General features: G+C 51.0%; 1 protein-coding gene across 3 annotated transcripts in view; it reads left to right on the forward strand.

Moving 5' to 3' along the window:
- Window positions 1–5,472: 5,472 nt before the first annotated feature.
- Window positions 5,473–22,001, forward strand: part of IGSF9B (immunoglobulin superfamily member 9B) — a 57,173-nt gene continuing 40,644 nt past the window's right edge. For all 3 annotated transcript variants that reach the window (XM_025928664.2, XM_086678638.1, XM_086678639.1), the window contains exons 1-3: window positions 5,473–5,744; window positions 16,580–16,777; window positions 18,533–18,679. In XM_025928664.2, the coding sequence (XP_025784449.1) occupies window positions 5,681–5,744; window positions 16,580–16,777; window positions 18,533–18,679 (409 nt within the window). In that variant the 5' untranslated portion in view covers window positions 5,473–5,680. The remainder of the gene's footprint in view (window positions 5,745–16,579; window positions 16,778–18,532; window positions 18,680–22,001) is intronic.

The raw sequence follows: 22,001 nt of genomic DNA on the forward strand, positions 1-22,001 counted from the left end.
GTGTATAATTAAGCAATGTCCTACTGCCCTTCTATAATAGATAGTTTCTCTTCCCATGCTTGGGGACTCATCTGGGTGAAATATCATAAAATGATCCTATGGTGATCAGAACAAGTGTCTTAAGCCATGAAGGACTGGATCTGTCTCTGGGTCAATCATTACCACCTAACCAAGATGTAGCCTTTAGGGAAAGTGGGAACAGACTAGGGAAAGTTTTGAACCTCTGAAAAGTTTGAATCATAATTCAGTTTGAATTTTATTAAGACATAGTCTTCAGGAATTTATTTTTGGAGAGGGCAAAGTGGATTGTTAGAAGAACTACTTGTGTCCAGAAAAACAATTTATGACCAGGGGCCATCTGCCCAAGAGGGATCTGGGAGAGAAGTAAGCCAAGCAAGGTGCCTACAAAGTTTTGCAAGCATTTTGAGCTGAGATGGAAAATTCTTATGATGAGAAGTTTTGAGAATCCTGTAAAGTTTAATCCACTTCTCCTATATCAGATTTTAAGATTAGATATTTATATTTTCGAAATCTAATTTCCCTTTGTTTGTTTTCTTCTCTCCTTCCAAGTTCTTTTAAAACATGCTGACTGGTCCCTGGAGTATTAAGAGAAAACAAGGTGAAAAGATTTGCTTCAAACATGGGCTAGACTTTTATAAGGGTGAAGTTTACATTCCTGTGTGCCTGGGACTAGTGGCAGCAGCTTGAATTGAAGTGAGAAAATTCTAAGATCTAGATAGTGTTTGCAAACCCTTTCTTTGTAGAAACTTTCTCTAAAGTTCATTTTTGTCTTGCAATCCCTATCAAAATAACACAAGCATTCTTCTCAGAGCTAGAACAAGCAATCTTAAAATTTGTATGGAACCAGAAAAGACCCTGAATAGCCAAAGCAATCTTGAAAAAGAAAACCGAAGCTGGAGGCATCACACTCCCAGACTTCAAGACGTATTACAAAGCTGTAATCATCAAGACAGTATGATACTGGCACAAAAACTGACACTGAGATCAATGGAACACAACAGAGAACCCAGAAATAGATCCATAAACATATGGCCAACTAATCTTTGACAACGCAGGAAAGAATATCCAATGGAATAAAGACAGTCTCTTCAGCAAATGGTGCTGGGAAAACTGGACAGTGACATGCAGAAAAATGAACCTGGATCATTTTCTTACACCATGCACAAAAATAAACTTAAAATGGATGAAAATGGGGTGCCTGGGTGGCTCAGTCGGTTAAGCGTCTGACTTCAGCTCAGGTCATAATCTCACAGTTTGTGGGTTCAGGCCCCACATTGGGCTCTGTGCTGACAGGTCAGAGCCTGGAGCCTGCTCTGGATCCTGTGGCTCCTTCTCTCTCTGCTCCTCCCCCACTTATGCTCTGTCTCTCTTCCTCTCTCTCAAAAATAAATAAACATTCAAAAATTTTAAAAAATGGATGAAATACCTAAATGTAAGACAGGAAGCCATCAAAATCCTAGAGGAGAAAGCAGGCAAAAACCTCTTGGACCTCTGCTGCAGCAACTTTTTACTCAACACGTCTCCAGAGGCAAGGGGAACAAAAGCAAAAGTGAACTATTGGGACCTTATCAAAATAAAAAGCTTCTGCACAGAGAAGAAAACAATCAGCAAAACTAAATGACAACAGATGGAATGGGAGAAGATATTTGCAAATGATACATCAGATAAAGGGTTAGTATCCAAAATCTATAAAGAACTTATCAAGCTCAACACCCAAAAAACAAATAATCCAGTGAAGAAATGGGCAAAAGACATGAATAGACACTTCTCCAAAGAATACATCCAGATGGTGAACACACACATGAAAAAATGCTCCACATCACTCATCATCAGGGAAATACAAGTCAAAACCACAATGAAATACCACCTCACACCTGTCAGAATGGTTAACATTAACAGCTCACACAACAACAGATGTTGGCGAGAATGTGGAGAAAGAGGATCTCTTTTGCACTGTGGTGGGAATGCAAACTGGTGCAGCCACTCCAGCAAACAGTATGGAAAACATCTTCCATTTGGTTTTGTTAGACTGGCAGCTCTTGGAACCCAACCTCCATGCTGTGAGGAAGTCCAAGCAGCCTGTAGAAAAGCCCTCATGGAGAAGAACTACAGCTTTGCCTATAGCTTTGGCTAACTAGCCAGCATCAACTTGGCAGCTATGAGAGTGAGCCATCTTGAAACACGGCCTCCATCCTCCAGTTGGTTAGATACCATACAAAGTAGGCAAGAGCTGCCCCCACCAAGCTCTGTCCAAATTGCAGATTTTTTTTTTTTTTTGAAATAAGTGACTCTTGTTGTTTTAAGTTACTACATTTTGGTATGGTTTTCTATACGACAAGATAACTGATACAGTTCCCTAATTATATAAACACTAAACATGCTTTTTGGTGCTTATTTTGGGTAAATTGCTTTGACTTAGAGCTGCCTCTCTTCCTCACAGGCAGCTGTCCTAACAACTGTTCTAACCTAGATTCTACAGAGATGTCTGCAACTGCTGAGGAAGCTAAGTGATGACAGGTGAGTGGACTATTGTTTTTGAGTCCCACTTGCTCAGTGGATATGAGGAAGGAGTACAGATGGTATCCTCTTCTCCTAGATATGAAGCTTCTGTCAGCTTCAAGGGCCTATGGATATATATAGGTAGGCAGCTAGATGTATTTTTTTTCATAGAGTAACTGATAACACTAGCATTTTGTATTTCCAAAAAGAAGGGATGCCATATACTCCTATACCTGATATACATACACTGCATTTATTACTGTCATTGATTATTAATCATGTACCTAGAAGCTGCTCATGAGAGAGGCTCCATTCTTCCCTAACATCCCTCTTGGACAGCTGGGGTCCATGCTTATCTCAAATACTCTACTGGATGTGTCCATGCCAGAGAGGGTCTGCCATCCTTCCTGGGTCCAGAAATTAGCCATATGCCAAGAGGTGAAGGTTTACTGGGACCTATTCCTCACTGTTACTTGGAACAGTATATCTCTTTTGAGCTGAGATGAAACCAAACTGAGACATATCTGATGATGATGATGATGATGATGATGATGATGATGATGATGATGGTGGTGGTGGTGATGCTATTAACTTTTCCCTTTGTATCTCAATTTTATTTCCTTTGCTCTCTGTCTTCACTCCCTGTTCCACTCCATCTCCAATAGTCTTATTCAGAAGAAATTTAGCCTCTTTTTTAGATAGTTCTTTTGTACACATTCCAAACCCAACTCATGCTATCAAGCTCTTTATGGTTTTTTTCCCCTCCTGCCAACCTGACAGTTTTAATTCCCTAGCAGAAACCACTACAGTGAGTAGGACAAAGAAGATTGCCAAGCAGATACAATCAAGATGGATGATGAGAGTGGCTCCATCTTTTTCCTTACCCTGCATGCCCACTGGAAGAATGTTTACCTGAGCACAGATGCTTTTCACCCCTCTTCCTTCCTTATGGAACTGGGGCTTGCCCTTGGGAATTCAGCATTTCTCTCTACACCAGTTAGCTGCTTGGAGGTTTTGGAAAGGGAAGAATTCTCTTATCACTATTTCTGCAAATGGATCCCAGTAAGGCTTTACAGCCCGAGAACCCTGGGAAAGTGTGTGTGTGTGTGTGTGTGTGTGTGTGTGTGTGTGTGTGTGTGTGTGTATGCTGAGAGTGAAGTTGTTATTCTTTGGCATACTGGCTGGAATTAGCCCATCAATGGGGGCTCAGAGCTTCCAATTCACTTCATATTCCCAAGAAAGGCATCTAGGCAGAGAAAGAGAAACTAAAGCAAACACCCAAGGAGAGATGGCCTCAGTGTTATGCACCTTGAGTGTGTTTACATGACCGGAGTGGGTGGGTAGTGGTAGGATGTTCTGGTTCTCCAGATTATATCCAGATGCTAAACCTTTACCATGGGTTTGGTACTCTGCGGTGGGGAGGGGGGATCCCAATTTTCCACCTCCTGGCTGACTGTGAGCTAAAAGGGCTCAGGTTTCAGAGAAAGCTGTTCCTCTAGCACTCAAGGCCAGTTTTGATGCATGTTGTGTGGATGTGTTTTCCCAGAAGCAAGTATCCTTCTTGCTCTTTTATGAGCTTCATGTCCTTTTAGGAGCTTCATGTCTCAAAGCCAGTGCTTTGTGCCCAATGAATGCTTTGAGAGGGTGAAATTCCTTAACTCCCCTTTGCTGCCCCTATGTCTTCCTTCCTTGGCCCACAGCCCATCCTAGGGAACTGTGCCACTCTCACATTGCTTTCACTCCTTGAAAGAACAAACATCTTCACTGCAGCCTCAGAACACTGGTGTGAGGTGATTGTTTATAGTAGATGTTTCCATGACACTCATTTATTTCTTCTGCAGATACAACTGTGTTGGGGGAGGGGATGAGAGGTTAGAGTAGAGAGACTGAGAAATATGGAGACCTTGCAATTGCCTCATCTGTCTTCCTCTGTAGGAGTAAGAAGTCCATCAGCCCCTTTCCCTGGGTCCCTCCATCCCAAACCCCTAAACTGCTCTACAAATCCATCCTGGCTTCATGATGCTGAGATGGGACTAAATTCTCAGATAGGTGAGGAGGGGAGGAATTTTATGCATGAAGAGGCAGCCTTTTTTAAGACAAGGAAAAAAAAACACTTTTATTGCTCAAAGTAGAGATTTACTAATGATGAGCAACAATGACCTGCACTGGGGGTGGTAGTGTGTGTACGTGTGTGTGTCGGGGGGGGGGGGGGGGGGGAGAAGATTCTCTGACACTCCTTCAGCTGAGCCAATGACTCATTCTAAATTGGAGTGACTTTTGGAGGTCATTTTAGTCATCCCCCTGCCTTCAGGCCGGATGGAGCTTAACTTAACAATATCATGTTTGGGTGGAAGGGGGTGCGTTGCTGAGGGAAGAATGTCCGTGTGTGGAAAGGAGTGGCGCGGGGCGGGGGATATTGTGTGACCTCTTTGAAAAGATCTCCAGTGAAGGACGTTCCCTAGCTTTCCCAGGCTGCCCTGCCCGTTCCTGGGTTTCCCCATCATTGAATCAGCATGGTCCTCTAGGGAACTGCTTTTTGCTGGTTGGAAACCGGATGTTGGGTTCCCTGGGTGGGCGGGGGCGACGTCCCTTCTAACATTTCTGGGGTAATTGAGATTCCCAGGGTCCCGTTAGCAAGCCCAAGAAGCTACCATTCCCTTCACCAGGAACTTGCCATGCAGTGTGAGCAGAGAACAGAACAGAGCAGAGACGCTACAACGCCTTCTCCCTGGCAATGCGCATGATTCTGCGGCTCTGTGCTCGCCACACTTCAACGCACCTTGAAATGGGCTCGCCTCCTTCGCGCCACAACGGACAGACTTTCGAGCCAATCGGCCCCCAGGCTTGCGAGCAGTGTCCAATGGGAGGGCGGTGGGGGCGGTCCCGGAGGCCCGGCCCTGGTAGGCTTCACCGTGGAGCTGGCTGCGCTCTGCCGGGGCTAGTAGTGCAGGTGCCGCTGCGCCGGGGGCCGGGGAGGCTGCGCGCCGAGCCGAGCGTAGCCGGGGAGGGATGGAGAGCGGGCCGGCGGGGCTGCAGGAGCACCGGCGTGGGGCGTAGGCGGGCGCGAGCGGGCGTGAGCAGGCGCTCGGGCGCGAGAAGTGTGCGGGCGCAGGAGCACTTTGCGATAGGATGAGGCTCTTGGCTGGCGCGCGGTAGTACTATGATTTGGTATGTGGCCACTTTGATAGCAAGTGTGATCAGCACCCGAGGTCTTGCGGCTCAAGGTGAGTTGAAGTGCAGCGCCCCTCCTCTGGCCCTCCGCGGCGTCAGCCCTTTCTTCTTCGTTTCGGGCTCCCCGGCCCCGCTGAGCGTTGCGCCTTTCCGCGGGCGAGGCTCTGGTTCGGTTGAGGAGCGCTCCGGAGCACTGCGGGGAAGCGCTGTGGGCCGCGGGCCGGAGGGGCCGGGTGGGAAGGGGCCGGAATCCAAGGGCTGCCTGGCACTCGGGAAAAGATCTTGGGATCCGGGTCGACTTTGTCCACCTTCGGCCTCAGGGTTTCATACCGGCGTGCCGAGCCAGGTGCTCTTTGCCGGAGCAACCGCCTTCTCTAGCGCTGGGGAGTCGGCGGCTTTCCTAACTCTGGCTGCCGGGTAGTTTGTGGGTGTTTGGGTAGGCTGCAGCACGCACGAGCCCCGCGCAGCGCCACCGCTCCACAGTCCAGCCTTGGGACTCTCGGCACCCACGGCTAGCTAGCTAAAGGGACTGGTTTTTCGACCCTGCGGGCGCCCCAACTCCAACTCGCATCCCTTCTGATCACACATCCTGACAGCTAGGGGTTGGATTCCCCTTGCGGGGCTGGGGGCGCAGGCAGCCCCGAAAGAGAAGAGCAGGTTAAACGAGGGAGTCTCTTGGCCGGCTCAGAGGAGTGTCCGCTTTTGCCTAGCCCTGCCAGGCGCCCGCGCCTGTCTTAGCCTCACCTGGGCCCTGGCCAGGCAAAAGTTCCCTAAGAGCGGGCCCCAGGCGTGCGGACTCCACGTCGCCCTCACCGGCTGTGAGGCAGAGCTGGCTGGGTGTGAGGGTGGCGGGGTAGGGGTCCCCACTGCCTCATCTCGGAGCGGAGGGAGGTTTCTCTTTTTCTGGTTTCCCTGTCTGAGCTGGGGAAGAGACAAGAGGGAAGCCAGCGACTTGGTTGATGCGTGCGTGAGCGCGCGCGCTTTTGCTTTGGAGACGGGCAAAGCGACCTACAAGCCTCTGGGTGGCACCCCAGGCTCTCGGCCCTTGTATGGAAGCAGGAGCGGAGCCCGGAGGGTGCGAGGACTCTGAGCTCACCGTTTTCACCACGCAGACACGACCCAGCTGCGGGCAAGTTCACAAAGCTGGGAGGAGAGGAGAGCGGGGAGAAAACCCGTCGGTGGGTGGAAGTCAGCAGGGAGGACCCGGCAAAGAGAGAACCCGCTCCCAGCCGCGCTAGGGTAGAGGGGGTTCGCTGGAGGCGCCTTTTACAGACAGGGTCCTCTCTTGTCTGAGGGTGTGTAGGGGGAGAAAGGAATGATTTGAGAAAGTTTCTAGAATGGAATGTCTTCCATGCTATTGGAGGAGGGGAGTGAGTCTGAAAACCGAACCAGAGGAAGGTGAAGGGAGGGTAATTTTGTTAAATGGTACGTTGCCTTGGATGGTTTAAAACCTCCATTTGTCAGGTGGGAAAACTGAGGCCAGGGAAATTCAGAAGCTTATGAAATGGGGGTAGGCGTGAGATCGGTCGAGTTGTGTGTGAGAAATTGTTCTTAGCTTCAGCCTCCTCCTTTCCCCTATTTCCTTGTAGTCTTCCAATGCCCTCGTCCTCCTCCCCTCCATTTTTTGGTACGTTCCTGCTATGGGACTGTCGCTGAAAGCACCAAGAGGAGCTGCTGGGATCTTTGAATAAAAAAGAGACACTGAAAGGAGGCTCTGAAATAGCTTCTAAACTGGAGAAGTCAGGGTGAGGGGAATGGACTTTGTGCAAGTTTAAGCACAGAATAAAGGCAAATGGCAGCAACACACAGAATGGCTAGACAGAAGGAAGGACTTCCAAACAACATTGAAGGTTATTGGGCATGAAGGTTATACCCTCTTTCTGGGTGTGGAGAGATCCTTCTGTCTGGGATGGCTTGACATGCACCCTTGAGCCTGCCACCTCTGTTGGTCTTGGAGTCCTTTTAGCTTAAAAAGCCAGTATATATGGTAGTTGAGGACCTAGGTATAGAGTCACATGATCTGGTTTCATATCTTGGCTCTGCCACTTGCTGGCCTTGTGACCTTGGATAAGTTGCTCAACCTTTTAAATGTCACTTGCCTCAATGGAAAAATTGGATTAACAGTATGAGCTTGCAGGGTTTTTTGGTGAACATTAGTGCTGTAAAGAAATGAATGACTACCTGTTATATAGTAATTGCTCAATAAATGTGAATATTATTATTATTATTACATTCAGTATCTCTGGAGTTCCAGGCCCCTTCTCAGTTTCTTTCCCTTGGACCATTCAGGGCATTGGGAGATGGAAGTGTGTTGAGGGAAGTTCAGAAGACTGCCTCTGTAGGAATCAAGTACCCTTTCACAAGCTGACCTTGCCTGGGCAGAACCCCTTTTTCCTCTGAATCCCAGGGAGGTATGCAGAGGGTGTGCAGACCTCAGGACTACTTGGAAATTCTTTGAAAGATCTGCAAAACTCAGAGTTTGTCAGTGGCCAGAGAGGCTTGTGGGAAGGATGCAGGGAGCCCGGGAGCCAAGCAGGTCCTAGCATCACAGACTCTGGGGGGAGGGGGAGGGGATCTGTGTGGCAGGGTTTTGGCTCATATGGGAAATACCAGTCACTGTTCAAAAGCTGGCTCTGTGTGACAGCTCAGCTCTTGTCTGACTGGCAGAGGTGACTTCTGAGGAGATTTCTGACAGGGAGGGACTTTCAGATGCCACCTTTAGGGTTTGGCCGAAGTAGGGGCCGCTTTAGCAGAGGGGTAAAAGGGAATGGGCCCCTAAGCCAGTGTCGGGTTGGGACAGTTAGGGATGGGCTTCCCATCTGACTTTGATCATGTGTGTCTGGGAGGTGATTGAGGTCAGTGGAGAGGTTGGGGAGGGTAGGGAGAAGATAGGCATCTGGAATCTGGAAGATGGTGATTGAAGCCTCAACATCCTGGACTGAGGAAACTTGGGGCAGGACCTTGGGCCATGCCTAGATGACTCTGGACCTCCCATAGGGGAGAAGAAGTCTGGACCTTTATTCCCAAGGCTGCCTCCTCCTGTCAACCACAGATTCTGTGGTTGGACGATCCCTGACTACAGTGTCCCCAAATAAAGTGGGGTTCTGACTCAGATCCTACTGGTAGAGTGCCTGGCCTTAGCTCTCCCTTCTTCCCTTTGCTGATGAAGATGAGAGGGAGGAGATTTAGACCAGGAGGCTGCTAGCAAGACCCCATGGGCAGTCCATCAGCAAAGGACTCTGCTCAGCAAGTAGCCAAGTGGTGTGTGTGTGTGTGTGTGTGTGTGTGTGTGTGTGTGTGTGCGCGCGCCTGTGTGTGTGCATCCCTCACACACTTGCCAGAGACAGGGGTGTGTCTGGCAGCACACACCCTGGGAGAAGCTGAGGAAGGGATGTGTTGGAAAGGGCATGGCAAAGGGGCAGTGGGAAGAATCAGCTTTCAGCTCTTGACCTGAGGCCCAACATGTGCCAGACTTGGAGTAGGCAGGTCCCAGAGCTCAGTGGTTTCATGTTTGTGGCTCTGAGACAGAAAGCTGGGATCTGGTTACCCAAGGAGCAGAGGCTGCCTAGCTGGGGAGATGCTGAAACTCAGCATCTCTCTGCTCCTCCCTCTTTCCTGGCTCCTGGCACTGCTCTTCTGATGCCTGCGTTTTCTCTCCCCTCTGCCCACCCCAGCCAGGGCGCGGCTCTCAGAGCCTGGCCTGCTGCTCTCTCTTCTCCCTTGGCCCTGTCTTTCTCAGGCCTGCTGGCTGCTTTCTTCTCTCTCCCAGCCTTCCTGTGTGCTGGCAGGGGGAGGGAAGTGAAGGCCGGGAGATATGTTCTATACAGGGCTAGGCCTGAGATTTAACGCACTTTTCCTCCCCTTGAAAGTCTCCTCTCTTCCTAGACACATCCTGTGACCTTCTCAGGCTGGGGCCCAGGGTTTCAGGGGGGCAGTTTTCTTCTGTCTGCTCCCTAGCATTGGTTAAGCAGCTTGTGTGAAGAGTGGATCTGAATTATGAAAATAGCTGTAATTGGTGTGAGCTGTCTGGAGATGTGTGCACATGCCTCTATGTGTGTGCATGTTTACATGTGTGTGTAAGTATACATGCCTGTGCTTTTATGTGTGTGCATGTGTGTGCACACACCTGTGTGTGTGTGTGCACTTGAGTGTTTGCATGCATGTGTATAGAATGCAGGATGACAGGGGGACAGTTAAGCTCCAGGCACGAGGTGGGGAGTCACTCCCCTCCAAGTGCTATAGTTGGCAGCCAGACTGTACTCAGAGCAGATGTCTTACTTTCCTTATCCCCCTGCTCTGTACCTGAGTCTAGACAGCCCAGAAGTTTCCAAAGTTGGAGGCTTAGCCCAGGGACTGGATTGAAGGATGTCTGATGTCCCTGAGAGAAAGCCTAAATGGGGGACAAACCCAGACAGAGCTCCAGGGGACAAAAAATGGGCCTGTCTTGCTACAGTGGGCTCTGGCATCAGTTGCCTGTTAACCCAGTGCACTCTACATAGAGTAGAGAAGGGGCTGGGTCCCTGGGGAGATGGGAGAGGGTGCTGGGACTGCAGAGGCAGCTTGTAGCCTGGCCCCCTCAGGGGCACTGCCCACGGGTGCCAGCGCGATCTGCCCGAGGCAGCTGACCTATTTTTCTTAGGAATCTTCCTGCTTTTTTGTTCTCTCTTGCGTGAATAAGCAGGAGACTGGTGAGCAGAGACAGGGCCTCTGTAAGGGTTTTGGAGAACAATTCCATGTGAGCCAAAGCTTTGAGGGAAGTGCCAACCAGCTTAACTGTCCTTCTGAGAAGAGAAGGGACTGGGATAGTCCCCTCTGCCTGTCATTGTATCTCCAGCCCCCCCTCCCCTCCACATTTCCCCTTACCTCCCTCCTAGTCACAGGCATCCACCAGGAAGGTCTGTGGCAGACAGCTTGCACACAGGCCTGCCTTCACAAATTGTATAAGGTGAGCCATTGTCCTTATTTTCCGGCTTCAGAGTAGGGAATGCTGACACCTTACTGTAAGTAAATATGGAGCTTCAATTTCCCCCTTTCTTTCTTATCTTGTCTTCCTTGAGGAGAGGAGGGTGGCTTAGTGGCAGGCAGAGCTTGTGGTGCCCTCACCTGGCTGGGCTGGCCTGCCTGTTTGCTCTGGAACACATGTGTGCACATGGCCACGTGTGAGTGTGCAGGGTGCAGGCCTCCACCCAGGTGGCAGGGGTGGGGTGTGGCTTTGCCTTTCTGCTGAGGAGCCATTAAAGGAGCAGAATGGAGGTTGAATTACTGACTGCTTCCTGTCAGTGGCTCATGGGGAAAAGGCTCTTGGAAATACAATCTAGCTGAGAGCAAATTAAAGTTGCTAATAGCATCACTGCCTCATGGGCTTCGAGGGGAGCCCAGCCAAGAGGGTTAGGAAGGAGTCACCTACAAGAGGAAGGAGGCCTGCAGTTCCTGCCCCTCCCTCCTCCATGCCTTGCTGTTTGGAAGATGGGAGGGTTTGCTGGCTAGGGCTGGTCTGGGCTCACCTGACCTCTGACTTCCCACCCTGAGAGGTTTAATGGGGAGTGGGGGCCAGAAGGGCTGGGAGGACACTGATGGAGACCATGGAAGGTAGGGACATTTCTGAGAACCTGCTTAGGCTGGGTGTGGGGGCTCTTGATGGAGGCAGAATGATGGCCAGATGACTTCTAGCCCACCTGCCTTCTGGAAAGAACAAGGACATGACCAGATGTTTTGGACACAGGCCTCTTGTCTATCTCATATTTGTAGAGTGTTCTTTGCTTTGGGCAATAGGGATTCTGTTCTCTGCTTTCCTCATGCCATCCCTCTGGGTGTGTACCTCTGTGGGAGGCTCCTTGGGAGCCTGAGTCCCCGGCTTCCTGGAATCTCCTGGAGCCTTCTGGCTTGTTGGGGAGGAGCGATTGGGGGACTATTGGGGGCTGTGCCTTTTTTGGACTAGCAGGGATTATTTTTAGGCTGGCAGATGGAGGTGGCGGTGGCTGTCGCTGGTATTATTAGACAACAGGCCTGTGGTTTGGGAGTCTGGTGCCCAGAGGATGAGGGGGCTGGGGACAAAGAGGCGGGGGGGGGGGGGGGGAGGAGGGGGTGGAGGAGCAGGAGGAAGAAGGGGAGGAGGAGGAGGAAGAGGAGGAGGAGGCAGCAGCAGTGGCTTCAGTAAGGATTTGTACTCATGAATGAAGGAGGCTGGTCCTCACCCGGTGGTCTTCCCTTATGGTAGCCACTGCCAGACGTAGCCAGAGGTGCTGAGTAGTGCTGAGCCCAGAGCCAGCCAGAGAGCACCAGCTGCATTCTGAAACAGACCCACCTTGTCATCCTTTTCTAGTCTTGGGCTGCATGGGTCTGGCTGTTGGAACCTAAGCAGAATGTGTAGTGGAGAAGGTCTGCCCTCTGACTCAGGGAGGAAAGTGTCTGGGATGTCTGGGATGCAATGTGGGAGAGGCTGTGGTGCCTGGGCCTGTGGTTGGTCAGGATATTGTCAATGAGTGTGGGCAAAGAGGAGGAGGAGACACAGCAGCTGGAGCTTGACTCCCCTACTTGTACCTGAGTGACTTGGCTGAGCCAGGTAGCCTCCCAGTTTGCTCATTTGTGAAAACGAGCTGGTAGTATTTCTATCAGGTGGGCATTGTGAGCATTAAGTGAAATTTGTGTTACACGCCAGGCACAGAGCCTGGTATGTGGTAGGTATTTAGAGGAAGTTTGGTTGCTTGACAGCTGAAGCTCTCCCTGCCCTGGCTCCTAGAACTTCTTAGGCATTTAGTGTTTCTCATTCTCAGGTACCCTTCCTCCCCCAGCCCTGCTCTGGTGGAAGAGCCCCAGGCTGTAAGTGTGGGGCACAAGGGCTGTGCCAGAGCCTGGCTCCTCATGGTTCTATGTCCACAGGGGATCCAATGGCAACCTGGACTTGGCTGCCTGCTGGGCACCACCTGGCCTAGAGAGCAGGAGACCTGTACCCTATGGGCTTCCTGAAAGGTCAGCCAGACTGCAGGGGCTACCTCATCTTCCTTTGTTCTCCTGCTTTCTCTACCCTATCCTGGGAAAACAACTCCAAAGTGGGCTGGGCAGAGCCCCAAGATGCAGATTTGCTTGGCTTAGGGTATTGCTGTTTCCTGCCTTCTCTAAAACAGGTATGTGGAATCCAGAGCACTTCATGGGCTCCTACCACCCTCACTCCTGCAGATGCCAGTTTCCCCTCTGAGGTTGTTGCCACACCTCTTTGGGCTGCTGTAGGCTTCTTTGGTGGGGAAGGGGCCTGGGGGTGTCTCTGCCTCTTGCAGCCCCTCCTCACTTCAGGTCACTCTCGATCCTTTCCTTCTCCTCCTCTTGCCCCCCTGCCCACTGGCAGTTGCTCCAGTCAATCTGCTGGGGAGAAGCCCACTTGCTTCTTGAACGAATAGCCTCTGCTCTGTCTTCCTGATTCTGGGCTCCTATGAAGGCCTATGTCTTTGGGTCCTCCGTGCCCCAGAGTTCTCTTTCTTGCTGTGGGCTGGGCTCTTCCTGTGTCAGGTTTGCACTGTGTCTGTCTCTGTGTCTCTCTCCTTCCTGGTTTCTTGAGTCTCTTTCAAAGTCTTCAATTTGGGTTTGGTGTCCTAGGTGAGAGTTTCTCCTCCATCAAGCACCCCTTCCCTATTTACTGCCACCCTGTTTACTTTTGTTTCATGCTTTGAGTTTTTCTAGAGAAAGTGTTTTATTAGACATGCTTTGGCTCAGGAAGGATCAGGCTTAGGAAGAAGTGCTTGTAGGTGATGGAGTGAGAGTGGTGTGTGTGTGTGTGTGTGTGTGTGTGTGTTGAGGAGTTGAGGAAGGTGATAAGTACTTCAGGGTTCAGAAAACCAAATGGGTTGAACCAAGTGCAGAGGCTGGGCCAGGAGCTCCCACACCTCTGCTTTCTTCTTGGGAAACTCCATCTCTTTCTGCCTTGCTTATCATATTTGGGATGCTTATCTCACTGAGTCCTCTCTCCAGCTGCTTGTCCCTGGTTGAAAGGGTCCTTGTGCAGAGATGAGGGATGGGGCTGACTGGCTTGGGGGTGGGCCTTGGGTTGGGTGCTCAGTCCTGAGCCCAGGTGCTGGCTGGGGGTGGAAGTGGAAACCTGGAGCCAGCCCCAGTGCTGGGGGAGGTGTGATTGAGGCAGCACTGAGCAGGAGGCACTGTGGGAACCCATTTTGGAGCCAACCTACCTCCTGGCATTGCTCTCCAGAGCCCTCAACCCCAGTAGCCATGGTGCTACAGAGCCAAGCTTCACTGCTAAAAGTGGGCAACCACCTGCTCAGCAGAGCTGGTCATTTTCTTTGCCCCTCTGCCTCTTGCCTTAGGCTCTAGGGGCCAAAGCCCTGGGAAGAGGCCCCCTTCTGTGGACAGCCTCTGTCCTGCACACCAGGTAACTAGGCCCTGGAATACCTCCTTCCTCTTCTCCCAGCCTCCTGTATTTCCTCCTTTAACCGCCTGGAAAGTCTGTGCTATACACACACAGTCACAAACGTATACACACTCACACATGCAGCATCCCCCCCCCCCCCACTCATCCTTGTCTGTTTGCTAAGAGCTAGTCACATACACACAGGCATGTATCCACACATACATCCTTTTGCCAAGAGCAGCCTCATATACACACATTCACATATGCACACACACATTGCTCCCCCTGTTCACACATGGTGCCTACTGTTTGCCCATTCTTTCTGGGTCCAGGATCAGCCTTTGTGCTCCTGGAGGCTAGGAGGCAGGCTCTGTCCTTATCCAGGTGCCTCTGGGGCTGTGGGGGAGGTGCCTGCTGCAGCTGGGCCTTCTTGGAGCTTTCCCTGAGGGGTTGGAATTCAAACCTAGCCTGAAACAACGTTGGGGGTGGGGGTATTGGGAAACCTGCTGGGGCCTCTGGCAGGTGAGTGCAACACTCCCGCTCTGCTCCAAAAATACTCTGTGATCTTAGCTCTTTCTCTAGAAAACAGTGATGTCACCAGTAGCCAATCAGCTTCTAGAAGGGCTTGCCTCCTCCTCCTTCCGCAACTTAGGGAGGAGAGGGAGAGGGGGATGGGGAGGGAGAGAAGGAGAGACACAGATGAACAACGAACATGCAGACAGACACAGAAAGACGCAAACACAGAAACATAAGCACATAGAGGTACCTCCACACAGAAAAGCAGGCAGAATCCCTTCTCAGTGCATAGGTGAAAAGAAATCCACATATTTTCCCTAATACACACACACACACAGACAAACCAAGAAAGACAAGTAGAAGCATCCTCATAGAGGGAGAGCTAAAGAGGAAGAGGCAGAGACAGAGAGACTTGAAGATTTGAGATGGAACAGCACAGAGACACATGAAGAAGGAGTAGGAGAGAGACTTCTGTCTCAGAACCAGAAGACAGAATCAGAGAGACAGACACATAGAAAGAGCCAAAGACACAGAGACATGAAGCAGAGAGATGAGATAAGGAGACAGGCAGTAGCACACAGGGGTCAGAGATGCAGTAAGAGTCAGATACAGAAGCACCATGACAGGCAGACAGACAGACAAACAGACACGCTGTTCTTTTGGGCATCCTTTCTGTGTTGGGAGGGTCCATCAGCTCTTGGCTTTGCACTGCTAGTAGAACAGCTGCTGTCCTTGGTGCTGCCTGGAGCGGCCCAGCAGGGACTGGGAGGGGCGGTGAGTTTGGATGGGGAGAGCCGGGGAGGTCTCCTCTGTAATTGTGTTGGGTAGTGTGAGGGAAGCCAGGAAGAAGAGGCTTCTCCAGGCTGTCCTCTTCACTGGGAAGCAAGCTCGACAAGGTGACTTTGTGGGCACGGAGGCTTCATGCGGGAGGGAGCAGTTTTAGGCTGGAGGTGGGGGTGGCATGCCTCCTGTAGGGGCTCATGAACAGGCTGACCAGTGAGAGAAGCAGTGCCTGAGTTAGCCTGTCCTCTGTGTCCTCCAGCTTGTGGGTGGGGATGGGTCTCTCTCCACTTTGCCCTCCTGCTGCCAAGAGGATAGGCGCACCCTATCCAGCCATATGTTTTATCATCTACTAAAGGTGGGGTGATTTCTCCTTAGCTGGCTGAACTTAGCAGCCCCAGGATCCCTGCTCTGCCCCCAGCATACTGCTATCCTAATGGTGATGTCTTGGGCTTGGAATTTGGAGGGCTGGAGGACCCTTCTGTTCCCCTCTTTGTAGCAGGTGCAGTGGGGCGTGGGAGGGAGGAGCCTGGAGAGGCTAGTCAGGCCTGTGGGGTTTTCCCTCTGGTGTTGCCATGAGCAGCCTCTGCTCAGCTTGTTAGGGATTCCCCTGCTCCTGTATGGAGTACTCTTGTTTTGTGCTGTGAACATCAGGCTGAGCTGGGGGTGGGGCGTAGGAGGAGGCTGGCTCTGCAGCTCCTACCAGGCTCTGGTGGGAAGCATCCTGCACAGGAAGAGATTCCATGTTTACCCTCTGCTACAGCAGGCTTCTGTAATCCAGGCTGCAGGTCTCCACAGAGAGGCTGAGGCCCCTTTACTTTCTCAGTATCCAGACTCCTTAGGACTGTTGGGAGTTCAAAGGAGGAGGATATGGTCATGGATCTGCTCTTTGGGATTGGGGAGGGAAGGTTTGGCATGCAGGACTGGAAAGAACTGCTTCTCTCTCCTCTTCTGCTCCCCTTCCTACCTGTCTCAGGTTCATGGATAGCTGGGGCCCCCAGAGCTGTGGGAGGTATGAGCAGAGAGGGGATTAAGGGGGTTAAAAATGTATTGAGGACCTTCTGGGAAGTGACTGGACTACTTTTCAGGAGGAGGGCTGGGGTGGGCCGCTTGCCTTGGAGAGGAAGTGGGAATGCAGAGGTCCCTAGACATGGGCAAGGGGCTGCCTCTTGGGCTGCTGGGGCAGGATCTCCTTGTCATTTCCCTTTGTGCATCCCAACTTTGCTGACCCATTAGCTGCCCACGGCCTTCGAGAGGAGCCTGAGTTTGTTACTGCGAGAGCCGGCGAGGGCGTGGTCCTGCGATGCGATGTGATTCACCCAGTGACGGGACAGCCCCCACCCTATGTCGTGGAGTGGTTCAAGTTTGGGGTGCCCATCCCTATCTTCATCAAGTTTGGCTACTATCCCCCTCATGTGGACCCTGAGTATGCAGGTAAGTTCTGGGCTGCACGGGGCTGCTTGTTTCCTCTCCTGGGTTTTGCTCTCAGTGGTTATGGTCATGGCACTCTTCCTCCTGCCTTTCTATTGCTTCTTATCTTTCTGACTGGTCTGTTATCTTTTCTCCATAGTCTCTGCCTCTTTCCTCCCATCGTTTGCACTTTGGTAGGTTTTAATTAAGTGGTGGGGAGGAGAGGGAAGAGGAGGTGGTGCAGACACAAAGCATCACTGCACAGCTATGGATGTGTAGGGGCAGAGGCAGGAGTAAGGACAGGGAAGCCTAGAGAGCCCACCATGCAGGGGAGGAGAGCTGGGCAGAAGGGGAGCTCTGTGCAGAAAGAAGCTGAGTCAGAGCCCTGCTGCCCTTGGCCAGGTATGCTGGTGGCACTGTAGACTTTGTTCTGTCTGCCTGTGCCCACTCCCTCCCTCTAGCTCTGAAGTTGGGGCCTCATCCCATCCATGAGCAGTGGAAGTAAATGTCTGAGGCTGGTCCGGGCAGTGCTGTGGCTGTGGCTTGCACCTGCTGTCTGCCTCCTCTGCTGCTCCAGCCTCTCTCCTACTGGTCTCCTCGGTGTCTTGCTCTGTGGTTCCACCTGCCAGAAGGGGCCTCAATGTGAGTCACTGCCAGTGCCTGTCTGCCAGCCTGCCAGGGAGGAGAGCATGGGACATGCATGCGTGTAGGAGTGTGTGCACGCGCGTGTGCATATGTGTGCTGGAATTTTAATGGAAGACAGGAAGCTGGCAGGACTTTGAGGTCAGACTTCTGAGGTCTGATTTGCATCTCTCAGAAAGCTTCCATTTATCTCTCTCTCACTCTGTTTTTGGCCATTTGATGCTCTGGTTTTTAGGCAGATTGCCAGTGTTGAGACAGGATGAAAACTGAGAAGGTGGTGACATGGCATTGAGGGCTGGGCTGAGGTGGTGGGTGAGGGGAAGGTGGACCCTGAGGGGTGCTTTGTATCCTCATTTTAGACTCCCATTCTGCTTGCTCCTGCCGCAGTTCTTACCATCTCATCACCATGAGTGAGACAAAGATGGCCTCCTAATGGGGAGGAGGATGGAGTTAAGGAGGGTAGCTGGGGGGCCTTTGCTCTGCTTGCCAGCCCTGTCCTCATTCTTGGGCTTATGGGCTCTGGCGTCTTAGCTCTTGGGGACACTGGGTTCTGGCTAGATGTGCAGTGTCTCAGGCATGGGCAGCAGCACCTGGAGGGGACCTCTCCACCCTGGTCCCTGGCCTGCCTTTCCTCTGCTTTACCATAGGGAAGACAGGCAGAGAGATGCTGGTGGTGGGGACCCAGGTGGGAGAAGGATGTCACTCAGCCTGAATTGAGGTTTAGGGCCTGCTCTAGAGTCCCATACCTCACCTTCTTCTATTTGCACCTTTGCTTCCCTCCCTCGCTCCCTCCCACTCTCTTTCTTCAGCTCTGCATCCCCCATGCCTTTCCTTTATCCCAAGAGATCTCCAAAAGAATAGGAGTATTCTGAGGGACTGAGGTTCTTCCCAGGGCCAAACCCAGAGTTACAGTTGCAGCGGGGCTGGGCCAGCCGAGACCAGGAGAGTGGCTCCATGGCAAGGCTGCGTGCCTTTTCATTTCAGCCTACTGCCTGGGATTGGTGCGAGGTGTTATTTTGGGGTCCTATCATGGGAAATGGTTTGAAGGTTACAATGGGTCCTCTGCCTTTGGCAGGTGTCACACTGCTAGCCTCACCCTGATGGCCTCCTGGGCTTTTGTCCACTTTCTTCCTGCAGGCCGGGCAAGTCTTCATGATAAAGCATCCCTGCGACTGGAGCAGGTTCGCTCTGAGGACCAGGGCTGGTACGAGTGCAAAGTGCTCATGCTGGACCAACAATATGACACCTTTCACAATGGTAGCTGGGTCCACCTTACCATCAACGGTGTGTATGGGCCTCATTCCTGGGGCTGGGCGGGTGGGGGATGACCCAGAAGACTGCTCTCTGAGGACCTGCTTTAGGCAAAGCCACTATTCCTGCCCCAAATCTCTGCCACAAAGAGGAGCCTCATCAGGGCCGGGCCCCATTGCATTAGTAGCTCTCACCTCCTACGCCCCTTCAGTTGTCTTCCTAGAGCCTTGGGTTAACAGAGGTGCATAGGAGGAGCAGCTCCCTGAGCACGAAGTGGGGTTTGCTGTGGGTGGTGGAGTCAGAGTTCCTCAGAGGGAGGTAGGTAGCTGGTTCTTGGAACCAGGAGGTTTAAGGCTTTGTCGAAGCCCAGTTTATAGCCTCTGGCACCATTTCCCAGCCTTGGGAAGACCCTGCTAGTCCAAATAATGCCTTCTTGCTCTAGTGGGATTTCTGGAGCCCCACCATAACCATTTTCATTTTTAGGTTAATATCTTGGTTCCTTGTTAAATATGTTCATTTGAGTGATATGTAATGAGTGTCTGTTGTGTGCCTAGCCTTGCACTAGGGGAAGAGAAATGATGGTGAGCCAACCCAGACATGGTCCCTTCTTGTGCTGGGTTTACTGTCTAAGAAAATGTAAGAATCCTGTGAAGAGTAACCATTTTAATGGCTATCAGTTATTATAGTTCAGTTAAATTAACTGCTATGTGTTGATGCTTTTCAAGTGTTTGGGAAAAGGCAACAAAGCCCTTTGCAGAGGCCCAAGTGACTTAGTTGAGTTCCCAGTGCTGGTGCAGGCTGGGGGCCTGATTCTAAGGCTGTGACCACACCAGGGGTTGGGCCCTCTGCGTGCATTCCACAAGAGAGTCTCTCTTATGTCCCTGGGAGTCCTTACTTGGGAGGAGATACTCTAGAGGAGCCAGGAGAAGCTGGAACTGTGGAGAAAAATCTGGAGAAGTGGCATATATGCTTTGGATGTGCCACACAGAGCTTGGGTCCTTGTGGTTTTGATATCTGTGACTATAGATGCTGTGGTTGGGAGAGAGAAATTGATGTTGTTCCTGGCTTGGAAGTTTCTCATAGTATTGATCTGCTCTGAAGGATGGCTCTCTCTGCCCTACCTTGTGGGGTTGGGTCATTCCTCCCAAGGGGGGCAGGCCATGTTCCTTGGCTTGAGAACCTCTCCAGGGTCCTGAAAGAACAGAGTATTTTAGCCAGGGCACTGTTATCTGAGAAGAGCAGACTTAGCGATGGTGGTCCTAGAACAGTGTTGGTCTAGGCTGCCCAACCCATTAGATATAGTTGGCTCCTGTCAGTCCTAGGCTGCCCAACCCATTAGATATAGTTGGCTCCTGTCAGTCAGTCCCAAGAGACTGATTGGAGGCTTACTTTAAGTCTTGGGTGGGCTGTCCCCACCACATAGCAAGCTTTTGAGTCACCTCCTTTTGATGCCAGCTGTTGTGTGTGCCGAGAATGAAAACTCATCTTAATATTAGCCCAAGCAATCGGGGCGCCTGGTGGCGCAGTCGGTTAAGCGTCCAACTTCAGCCAGGTCACGATCTCGTGGTCCGTGAGTTTGAGCCCCGCGTCAGGCTCTGGGCTGATGGCTCAGAGCCTGGAGCCTGTTTCTGATTCTGTGTCTCCCTCTCTCTCTGCCCCTCCCCCATTCATGCTCTGTCTCTCTCTGTCCCAAAAAATAAATAAACGTTGAAAAAAAAAATTAAAAAAAAAATATTAGCCCAAGCAAAACATAATTAGGAAGGTAAATCTGCCGCGAAAAGCTTCGCTGATTGAACACTGAGCCAAGAGTCCCCATGTTGCTTTCTTTCTCTCTTATGCCCTTTCTAAACTGGGCTGTAATCTCCAAGAACCACCTTGTTTTCCCTTCATGTCCTCCTGGCAGCGCCCACTTCATTGACCTGAGATGTCAGGTGTTCAGTAGGCACTCACGTGACAGGAAGGTAGAATTTAATTGGAGATTGTGTGTTGTATTACATCTCTGTATTAGTTTGCACGAGTGGGAATTGGTTCTGTGAGAATTCACAATGACTTAGAGTGGAATAAGCATGGGAGAAGGCCTTGAAAAGGTTTGGTTTATTTCATGCATTCAGTAGCTGTAAGATCCCAGGCAACTCTCTGGGCATCAACTCCCTCAGTTACCAAAACCAATGCCTGTTTGCAGAGCTGTTGTGAAGATCAGATGAAATGCTGTGTAAGAAAGTGTCCTGCACAATGTCTGTGACATTAATTACATGTGGGTCAGATGCTGGCCATTCTTTTTCTCAAGAGAGAAAAAAAGATGAAATCAAATGAAATAGTAGTGGCAGGGAGGTGGTATATAGGAAGGTCCTCAGACTGGAAGATGCAGAGGACTGTAGTAGTTTGAAAGTTCTTGTAAACTCACCAATAATTATCCATTCATAACACATCTTGAGTCTTGGCTTTTAGTATTTACATGAGTAACCTGTATATCCTGGGCCTGGAGATCAGGCTGGAGTGCTTTTTTTTAGATTTTGTAAATAAAGGGAAGTAACACACACACACACACACACACACACACACACACACACATATCTTGGATGTTTGCTCTGTGGCAGGCTCTGGGGACACAGCAATGGGCCCAATCCAGACTCAGCTTTAAGGAAACTTCCAGAGGCAGTAAGTCCAGAGAAAATTGCAATATGGGCTTTGGGAGAACAAAGGAGGGAGAACTTCTTTGAGGGAAGGACTCCTGTGCAGAGACCCAACTAGGGAGGAGGAGTTAGCCGGGTGCAGGGGTATTCCATGCAGAGGGAACAACATGCCCACATGCCCAGATGGAGAGTCAGTGCATTCATAGAGGTTGTTTATAGAAAGTGTTTGCCAGGGGCGCCTGGGTGGCGCAGTCGGTTAAGTGTCCGACTTCAGCCAGGTCACGATCTCGCGGTCCGTGAGTTCGAGCCCCGCGTCAGGCTCTGGGCTGATGGCTCAGAGCCTGGAGCCTGTTTCCAATTCTGTGTCTCCCTCTCTCTCTGCCCCTCCCCCGTTCATGCTCTGTCTCTCTCTGTCCCACAAATAAATAAACGTTGAAAAAAAAAATTAAAAAAAAAAAAGAAAGTGTTGGCCAGAAAAGCTAAGAAGAATGTTCCCTCATCTGCTCCAGGGTTTAAACTGGGGCTTTGCCCTTACCAAGGAGCCTGCCTCCCAAGTGGGTAGATTAGAGCAGACACATTTGAAGGTGAGAGAGCTGTCTCCCTTTATTCCCTCCTCCTTTCACCCCCAGTTCTGAGGTTCCTTCCAGCATAAATATTTCCATTATGGAAGGAAAGAGTCTGGAGTGCCAGCATTCCATTGCTTCCAAACTAGAATGTTTAGT

The sequence above is a fragment of the Puma concolor genome, chromosome D1 (assembly GCF_028749965.1).
Source record: "Puma concolor isolate L17-30 chromosome D1, mPumCon1.1.hap2, whole genome shotgun sequence".
Lineage (NCBI taxonomy): Eukaryota > Metazoa > Chordata > Mammalia > Carnivora > Felidae > Puma > Puma concolor.